At 35.4% G+C, this 10,986-nt stretch overlaps 1 protein-coding gene across 1 annotated transcript; it reads right to left on the minus strand.

The window, feature by feature from the left end:
• Positions 1-1,954: 1,954 nt before the first annotated feature.
• On the minus strand, positions 1,955-7,350 carry LOC100371473 (regulatory factor X-associated protein-like). The gene is made up of 3 exons (XM_002737777.4): positions 6,838-7,350; positions 6,189-6,317; positions 1,955-2,765 (listed from the first exon to the last, which is right to left on the minus strand). Exons 1-3 carry the CDS (start codon positions 7,240-7,242, stop codon positions 2,664-2,666), a joined length of 636 nt encoding a protein of 211 aa, XP_002737823.1. The 5' UTR covers positions 7,243-7,350; the 3' UTR covers positions 1,955-2,663.
• Positions 7,351-10,986: the final 3,636 nt, after the last annotated feature.

Raw genomic sequence — 10,986 nt, forward strand, 5'->3', positions numbered from 1 at the left:
AAACTTGTGTGAAATGCTTTAAGAACAGAAATCATTCAATTGTGAAGCAATAATGAGTTCAGATATAACTGACTGGAGGTTAGAAAAAAAACAAGATGCATATTTGGTAAATTCTTTTAATCTTGGCACGTGTGGTTTGCATTACTAGTGTGAGATCAGATAATGTGAAATAACATTTAAGAAAACTAATTGAAAAATTATATTTAAGAATGATAAGCTTCTATTTTACTTACAGGTATATACCCTATAATAAACATAGTTGAACTCTGGTGACCTTGCCCTTTGTTATATAATATAATTCCCTTTATCATATTTCGTTTCAATATAAATATGCATTGTCATAATTAATTTTGAATACAAACAAGTTTTGGGGTTGAACCAACAGTGGGGAATCAGTCTATCGAATGTCCTTAAAAGATGTAAATATCTTACAAAAACATTGGTGCCTTATTTGTTTAATTATTATAAGGAACATAATTTCCAGCTTTATTGAAAGTAATTGAGATATTTTAGAATAAAAAACAAATGTCTCATTGCAAAAAAAAGTGCTGCATTTAGATGTGAATAGATTCATAAAACATGCAAGATAACAGAAAAATTTAGCTGGCTTTAGTTCAAGTATTTTGTACAGGTGTCTGTCAAAAATGAATGATTCACTGAGACAAATATGGACTTCCTCATTGTGTGACTACTGTATTATATGAAAAGTAAAAAAAACACCCTTTATGAATAGCTATCATGTTGCAAGCTCTGCTTTGTATGCAAATCAACTTAAATAGTTGGTGTCCAGTGGAGGGAGAAGCCTCCTGAGAAACTACATCTTCAAACACTGCAATCTCTGAAGTGCGTTATTAAACTAGTATTATAAAAACTCTATCATTCTGTTCTAATAGCTGAAACATATACCTGTGAGTTTTCATTTGTCGAATGAACTGTTTGTCAAATACAGAATACATATATTTTAGAATAATTTTCTTTTTAAAATGTGGATGAAATGTTTTGCTTTTAATGTATTGTTTTTGATTTGATAACTTTTGACTAAACAGATTTTCAATTAGCTTCAGATCTTGATCAAAGTTTGGCACCCAGTTCATAGCAGTGCTTATATTGATTTTCTGACATCTTGTTTTCTGTAAAGATTTTATTGGTAGGTTTGCAAATGTGTATCAGACTGTGCAATCTCTCCATGAGTTGGTTTTGAAACCCAGTATGGGATTCTGAGATACATTACCAAGGATATTATTACAAGTTAAATCATTTGCTTCATTGAACACACACAACAATGCATATTTCCACCGAGATCAGTGACCTTTGATGTGTATCACCAGTGATCAGTCAAGTAGAAACAGTCAAAATATTTTATCAGATTTTCTCAATTTTTGCATGATATTTTCATACAGGACATCTGTTGTTCAAACTCAGGGAAGACTTTATACTGATGAATAAGGTGACCAAGTTTTATAAAGTTTGGAATAGAATTAGTAAAGTTATTATGCACACAATAACAATTATTAACGACGACGACGACAACGCCGGACAAAATTTTCCCCTTAATATACCTTTCCCTTCCATCTTTGATGGTACGGGCAAGGTAAAAATAATTGTACTTTAAGAAACAGACACAGATGTGGGGATAACGAGACAGAGAATCTATTGTAGAATTAAACATGATAATGCATTGATTCTTTCAATTTGTTATTCAGTGTTCAATTAGCTGCACTGCATTCTAAACAATTATATATAGGTATATCGTTTTGCTTTCCACACTGATTAACAGGTCATAAAAACAAGATGTGTTGCACAGTAACACTGAGGGCGCCAATCCATATGATCATCAGCATTTAAATATGCAGTACTGGTACTTCACTTTCAGTGGTGGAATAAATTGGCACACTTGTATCCAGCAAAAATACATTGTTCCTTTGAATTGCATCAAATCTGACAAATCATGAAATTAAATTGTTCAGAAAAAGTTGTTTATTACAGTACATTATTTCTATGACTGATGGGATCCATTTATTTCTCATGCAGGGGGGGGGGGCAATTTCCAACTGTTTTGAGGTGAATTACAGAGTAGTACCCCTACAAACTTAATGTCTGTATTAATTAGTATTAAATTGATAATGTACCTGTAGGTCCATATAATTACTTTCTGAAGATCAAATGTTTTTTTGAAACTAATTTGGATATTTTATTGTATACCGGGTACAACACCAAAAATCCAAATACCAGCTAAAATAAAAAAATTCACAGTATTTGTACTACCCCGTATTAGAAATGCATCCTGGTAGAAGTGCTCATAAATTAAAAGTTTATTGTATGCCCGGATCATTAAAATATGACTTGTTTTAACCATATAATCATCTGTCATTTATGCACGCGCTGCATTAGAAGCTTGCATACTTATGTAAATTACAGAGATTTTTTTATGGTCGAAATGAGTAATATTTTAATTATTCAGTATACAAAAATTGTGATTTGCAAGTAGAGATGAAAGTTCTTAGTACAGTTCTATCACTGCTTCGCATGGGCTGCCTCTAGTACGGTGAAATATCCATAATGTTTGTACATTTCTGACCACCATGTCGCTATTCCCTTGACCAGTCAATAGTGGAAAGTATAAAACATATACATCCATGCTTTAAGCCTTCTATTGAGGTCACTCATCTTGGGTTACTGGTTGACCGCTCAGGTCTGTGTTGTGATTTGATACCACGCTGGCACTGTTGCAAAAAATTTGCGACTTCAGGAGTTCTCATCAGGGCCTGGAAATAAATCAAATAATGATATAAGAGGCCAGCCATTTGAAATCTTTATGGGTGGCTGGAAGACCAGTGTGTGATCAGTGCAATTATTTGTTTGCAGTGTCTTATCTGTATGTTTTTCTTTTTTTAATGTGCCAACATTTTTCCTTGCATGCATTTTTTTTCTCTTGGTATCTTTTTTCCTCAGTAAATCTACAGCCAACTCCCATAAATTTAAAATTGTTAAAATTACATGTTTTCATTACAATGGTCGTACACATGACAATGACAGAACCACTTGGCCTTCTCCTGATATTTGTGGGGTATGGAAGTTATTTACGAGTAATGCGAGTAATGCAGTGTATCCTATTGCTATATTTTCAAGATCAAAGTAAGTTCCGGTAAACAATGTACTATATTTGCTCTACTAATATCAGAAGCACATGCACTTGTGTGAAAACAATATTAAAGAGCCAATTGTTGCCAAGACAACAATCTCCACAGATCTTAGAACATTCCAATACAAAATTCTAACAACTAATATAAAACTGTATAAATGGAAAATGATCAATTCCCCCTTCTCCCATTTTCTGTGTGAAAGAAGAAGAAACATTAGAACACCTATTTGTTAACTGTAATGTTGTAAAGAGTCTGTGGAGACAGTTGCAAAGTGATTGCACACTTATAGGCAATATTATTTGTAATGTCAAAAATATTATTACAAGTCTATGTGAACCTGAAAATATATTACTAAATCAGAAATAATGGAATAAAGAAAAACTGCCACTGAATTGCAGTGCTCCCTTACTTACTATTCAAAAATATGTATATACCTGCAGTGTTTAAAAGGTTCATCTAACAAGATATGCTTATAAAAACTAGGTCTGGGAAAATAGAAATATACAACTAGACAGAACAAGCTATGCATGGCATAGTGCCCGTTAGTTAATAAATCTAAGTTTTGTTTATACCGGATTCGGCCGATACCCCGCCCATCCTAAACCCCGCCCATCCTAAACCCCGCCCATGGGCGATGTTTCAAATAGTGGACGATGTTTTTGTCCACACATTGCCTGACTGAACCAACAAACATTTTTACAGACCCCAATTTTCCCGTCCAACATCTTGCATCGAGCGCGCTATTTCAAATATGACGATAAAATAATTCACTGTGAAGTCGAAACGCGTAAAAATCCAATAAATCCAATGCTGTATACGAATTGTTGTTGCATGAAAAATGGTATATGTTTGTATTTTATGCAAGTATTTATCACCAATTTCAAAAGTAAAAGTCGTAACTTTAGAAGGTACGAGTATTATGGCTCGTGAATACATTTCACTAACGTTTATTACACTCAAATAAAGTCTGCGCTTGAAATGAATGCTGTTTACGAAGTTTGAAATACACAAGCCTTCCTGATTCAGCCTCTTGGTTGATTTGACAACGGTAGGTATCGTTTATGTTTAATCTTTGTCTGTATCGCATTCCTGACAAAAAGTTCAAGATCGGTAAACAGGAAATTGGCGAACTAAAATGTCTCCTGCGTTTCACATGCGACATGATTATTAAAAAAACAGTTAAGCGGTTGTGTACGTTCTAGAAATCTAACCTTGCGCACATAATCTTGTATTTGACATGTTTGTTTTTTTTTGTCCAAAAAAGACGTTCCCTTTCAGTAAACTTTTCGGGTTCGTGGTATTTGTGAGAGTTGACAGGTTTTTTGAACAAATGATAGGTAACTATATTAATTTGGGTGAAGCTGAGTGGCCCGAATTTAAAAATCAGCGCATGAATTCTGGAGGTCATTGCCCAATGCCGCACGTAATTCAAACACATGGTTAGTAGAGATCAGTCGAAATGTACGTGCATAATGCGATCGAAGTGCGCTGCCCAGAGTTTATTATATTACATATTCACTTCATTTCGAATAAAATAATTGACCATTGAGAACATCGATGAATCACAAGACACCCGACTACTATGATTTAAATGCGCCCATGTTTATGTTTGCGTAATTATTACGAGTGCAACGCATTATAAAGTCAGTAATATAAATTACTTGAGTTTGCGTAATTATTATGAAAGCATTACAAAGTTGAAATATTCAGAGCCGGTACAATACTGTAAACAAATTTGCGTCATTAGAAAAGCAGCGCACCAAGTAAACGATGTTGATATATTCAAAGCCAGAGTTGCAGACAAGTTATGTGATTACAGTATCGTCGGATATAATAACAATTTTACTAGGCGGACGCGCGGAGCACGAAAGAAAAAGGTTGCTACGGTAACGCGCCAGTTCAGTGCGTGACTTGGTGTCAAACTTCGGTCAACCATGGAGGTAGAAAAAGACCTCCATGGGTCAACACACACTTGATGTCAGCAGTATCGCCGCGCAGCAACAGTTTGTAAAGAAGTACTTGAAGCTCAATTGCGCCCAAAATGATTTCGCTGATTACTCGGTTGTCGCAGCGTGTGTTGTGTCATGTCCATGATGCACCCCGTTTCGACTTTGGCTTGCTTTTCCTTCTTGTTCACGTAATGCGATCTCTCACCAATGTATTAAAACACTTTGAATTTATACTTTGCATGATTATATTTGGTCAACGCGAAACATTATTCTTTCTAAACATTTTCTGAGACCATTTTTATCAGTGCAGGGTTATTTTTCCGGACAAGATGGGCTTCGTAATATCTGCCATAACATCGCCCGGGCGATCTTTTGGTCCACATTTTTCTAAAAAAAAATTGAATCCTCCATAAGATCGCCCAGGGCGGGGTATCAGCCGAATCCAGTAGTAATATAGTATGAGTATTGAGAGGTATTTCTCTGAAACATCATTAATTAAAACAAAATGGCCACAGGTCGGGCATCGGGTCGTCAAACCAATACATCTGTATATTTATGACATGATGTATAATGAATATATAAAATTTGAACATCAAAGCATGTCAGAGATATGGCTCATTACGCATTCATCAAAACAAGATGGCCACCAGTGAGCCATTTTAAATCCAATCTGAAAACAAAATGATGTGCATCAGGGACTCATAGTGTATCATGTATGTACCAAGTTTGAAAGAAATCCATCTGTAAAGAGCCGAGAAATGCTTGATTTTGATGATTTTTCAGTACAAAAATGACTGCCATTTGGCCATCTTGAACCAGAACTGAGATTGCGAAACAAATTGATGTGCCTATGTATAAAATTATGTATGATGTATGTATAAAGTTTTAACGTAATTGGTCCAGGCATGTCTAAGATATAGGTCAGACGCACGTACACATGAACACACAGACTCATCCATTACGAGAAATGGTAACCGCTAGATAATTGGCTAGATGTTGGGCAGATGACAGGCAAATCTATAGTAAATGTCATTTTTTTGAGCATCGAATAAAACAAATACGCTAGTATGTTGCGTATGTTAATTTGGTGACTTACCAATTTCTTTTCATTCAACACTTGTTCCAGCATTGATATTCCCTGATATTTCATGAAATCTGAACTACTTCCACATCTACGTTTACAGTCATTTTCTGTTGGACTTCCACTGCTGGTACTCGCACTACCCTACAAGTTTAACACAATTTAACAATATTTATAATGTACATTGTTAATATTGAAGGTCATACTGCAAATAATTCACAAGTACCGTAATTCTAGAACTGTAAAGTAAATTCTTGAGAATGGATACAACAAATGAATGAATAGAAAACATTTTGCTGTAACTTATTAGTTATCTCACTTTATATTTTACTATTGTTAATACTTTAATTGTATTTTTATTAACTTTATTTTGAATGTAACCAAATTAGCAATGTCAATTCTCTGAATGGTTGCAATAAAGCATTCTTTATCAAGTACTCATCAAGGTTGTGATGTCACTCACACCAATCATCATTCAGGTATGAATAGAGATGTTGAGACTTGGAATGCTTTTTTATGTAGAATACAAACTTGTTGTTTACTTGCCAATTTTCAAAAACTATGAATAATTGAATGAATGAATGAATGAATGGGTGAATGGATGGATGGATAAATGAATGAATGAAAAATTCCCTGCTTCATCAGGGTTACTATGCCAACTCACTTCTCTGGCGGCAATGGCCTCAGCTTGCTGTTTCTCCTCCCCCTTCTTTCTTTTATAAGTCTCCTTGTAAGTCTTATTTCTGTGGTACGTACACATCCAAGGCGCTGTTTTCCCCATCTGAACTAGCTTAGGTCGACAGAACGTGGTCTCCTTGCAGCCGTCCACGGCACATTCCCTTGGTCTCCTCTTGGAGTTCGGCTTAATCCGTTGAGAACTACCTACATTTTGCGCCGTTGGAGGCGGCTCCACGCATGATTTGCTTAGGCCATGCTGTTGTGTGATGACATCTGAAAGACTACACAGTTCGGCGGAATCAATGTGTCGCGTTGTCTCGTTTGAAACACTTTGGTATGGTTCAAAAGATGTTACCATTTGCAAATGCTCCGTTCTTTGATTTGGGTTCATTTGTAAATATAGAACATTTCTCAGTCAGTCGATTTGTAGTTTGGGGTGTCCAACACCGTTGTTCATTTCCGTCAAATGAGGTCGTTGATCAGCTGTGTTGTTGTTGAGGCTAGTGAGCGTACTTAGCTGACCTGAAATAAATAGTTTCAAAACGATTTACTTCACAGGAAATACATTTCGCAAACATTGAGTAGATCTAACTATCCGAGTAATAAAATTACATATTTACACGCTTTCTCATCGAAAACAAGTTCTTGCCTGTTTGCACGAAAGGCCGAACGAATTATCTTTTAAAAAATCTTAGGTAGTCCTTTGTATAGGTCAAAGGTTAAATTATGTACTGTGCGCCACCATTGTGATTGTAAATGTATTGACATTTGTAGTTTGGGTCGTACTTTTTATGCAGTCGATACACACATGTGTATGTAACGTAGATGTTTTGCTTTAGTAATCATTCCATGAAAGTCCGGATATAAAAGAAACCAAGGCCAAACATTTTGAGATAATTATGTAAGTATTTCAGTTTCTGACGTTATGTTGTAGCCTGCAGGCAGCCAATGCATCTTGATGGCACTGCTCTGTCCTGATGTCTGTCACATTGTCATTTACTCATTACTGTCTGACAGTCTGGGGTCAGATAGCATTGTTATCTGAGTTCTCGAATAGCTTAGTTGCATCATCCTGGTTATTTTCAAATTTTTACATTTAGGTAGTAAAATCAGATGAGGGTCAAATGAGGAATATGCAGTGGTTTCTTTGTTTTACAGGGTCCATAGCGTTGGGAAAATCCTTTGAAAGTCTTTGGATTTTTTGAGGTCTGGAAAGTCTTTGAGTTGTCTTTAAATTACAGGAAAAATAAAACAATCTTTGAAAAGTCTTTAAATTTCTTCATAGTTATTAATTAATTTTAGAAAGGCCCGTTTTCTCCAGGGAACTACTATATCCTCAGAACTTTGATGAGCTTTGGTGGTGATGATGTTGAGTAAGGGTCAGAATGTCTTTGGGAAAAATACAAGAAAGTTTGGGAAAAGGTCTGGAAAAGTCTTGGAAATCATTTGGCTCTTGGTGCTATGGACCCTGTTTTAACATTACTTATCACTTGTTGTCATGATTGCAACTAGTGTCATAGGACATTTGCCATATTTTTGGTGTAAACAGTAAATTTAACTGAAAGCCACTTGTTTGATCAAATGGCAGCAAATTGCTGACGTCCAAAGAGCCTTTGATTCACAATCACAATTCCTTACTGGACTGTCTCTCATATAAATAGTCCTTGAATCTCCAACATTTGACAATGGTACAAAACCCAGAATGGACTTCCTGTTCAACATGTCTTTGCTTGAAGCAATGTTCACGTCATTGTATGTAAAAGACACACACAAATTCAACAACATTAACTTGAGTGTTTTAAAATTTTTTAAAATAAATGGAAATACCAGTTAGTTTACTCATGTTGATCGATGATTTGATAGCTGGCCAAGATAGCTTTTGAGATTTTCAATTTCTACTGCTACTGTGGAGGGTGACTGGTGACAGATAGTTGAGTTTTTGTGGCTCTCTTGACAAATGACTTTTAGCTTGCTAATGTGACATTATCTTGGCCGCTTTTTGTTCATAACACTGATGAGTAAATAAATGGGCCAGGACATAGTCAACATGGGACTTGAGAATCACAAGTCGGCCATGTGTTACATTGTAGAACAAGAAAACAAAAGACTGACAATCCACAAGAACGAAAAATAACTGGCAAGTACACTACACAACATAGTCAAATCAGTAAAAGAAATATGTATGAAACACATGGTATGCATGAAAATATAAAATAAATGTCAGTGAATACAATATACATGCTACAAAATAAATAATAATAATATTTCAGAGAATAATATTTTTATATTATAATTATTAAAACAAAAAGGAACTTTGAAATAACCTATAATTGTAAGTGTGATGGTCACAATGAGTCTAGTACCTGGATATATATTATCAACTTTTTTTTTTGCCTTTGTTCTGTATTTAGTAAGAATATGGATGCAACATGAACGATCAGAACTCTGGAATAATTTGTTTCAAAATATTCAACTGTGGGCTAAACAATCACCACTGTGATTAAAAAAACACATTAATTAACTCTCTTTATTGTGCATACAAACCTCAAAAACAATGTTTGGGTGAGTTTTGGACAGAATAATTCTAAGTACTATTCATTTGCGTTACTCCCATAGACATAAGTGTTGACATTATCAAACCTACATTAATTAGTCCCCGTTCGGACGGAGTCCAAAAACAGGGACTTATAATTCGGTCTCAGTCCGTGCATCTGTGTGTCCGCCGGAGTCATATCTCAGAATCCCTTGGATCGATTCAGTTCATTCTTTTCATGTGCCTAGTACTTTATGTGGGACATATGCACATGTAGTGGTTTAGCGATTCGATTCAAAATGGCCGACTGGCAGCCACCTTGTTTTTTGAAAATGTTGTATTTTGGACATGCTTTGTCAGTTTTCATTCAAACTTGGTACATAGATTAGACATGTTAGGATACATGTCCATGACGATTTATTTCACAATTGGATCAAAGATGGCCGACTGGCAGCCATCTTGTTTTTTGAAAATGTTGTATTTCGGACATGCTTTGTAAGTTTTCATTCAAATTTTGTACATAGATCATACATGTTAGGATACATGTCCCTGACCGTCCGCGAGTTCCTGAGTCTGTCCGTCCGTGTGTCCGTGCGTCAGTCTGTCCAGAGTCATATTTCAGAATCTTGTGGACCAATTCCGTTCATTCTTTGCATGTGTCTAGTACCTTATGTGGGACATATACACATGCAGTGGTTTAGCGATTCGATTCAAAATGGCCGACTGGCAGCCATCTTGTTTTTTTTTTGAAATGTTGTATTTTGGACATGCTTTGTCAGTTGTCATTCAAACTTGGTACATAGATTATACATGTTAGGATACATGTCCATGATGATTCATTTCGCAATTGGATCAAAGATGGTCAACTGGCAGGCATCTTGTTTTTTTTTTATGCGGTATCTTGGACATGCTCTGTCATTTTTCATTCAAATTTGGCACATACATGTACTTTATACATGTTAGGATGCATGTCCATGACAATTTGTTTCAAAATCTGGTCAAGGATGGCTGATTGACAGCCATCTGACTTGTTGGCCTTACTACTATATTTCCACAATTTATGTACTATTTTCATTCGTATTTGGCACATACATCATACATATCAGTGTGTTTCATAATCAGATCAAAGATGGCCGAATAACGGCTGTTTTTATTTTTGGTCATATTACTACTACACAGAACATATGTTTTGATGTAAATAAACAATCTGTTGTATACGCCACTTGGAACTCAAGTTTCAAGGACACTCTCGCGACAACTCCTCCACTTTAATATGACAAGCACAGAGAGAACTTTCAAAAATTTAACGGGGACTGTGTCATTTTCAATGACTTGTTTATCTAAGAATTTTAATGACCTGCAATTTAAGTGAATATTGTACCAGTCGGATGATTTTGTCTATAGTGGAGGTGATTGAGGTACACAGGAGCTACATTACAAGTATGTGTGAGTTACGTATCGACTTAAACTGAAACGTGTTCAGGCCAAAAATCATTATCAGTTTGACCATGATGATCAACCTATATATTATTTGAGATGAGATATCTTTCAAATACAATACACAATTTTGATAAGTACTGTTGATGCGTAGAAATGCAATGC

This window comes from Saccoglossus kowalevskii, chromosome 4 (assembly GCF_978046115.1).
Source record: "Saccoglossus kowalevskii chromosome 4, keSacKowa6.1, whole genome shotgun sequence".
NCBI classification, from domain to species: Eukaryota; Metazoa; Hemichordata; class Enteropneusta; family Harrimaniidae; genus Saccoglossus; species Saccoglossus kowalevskii.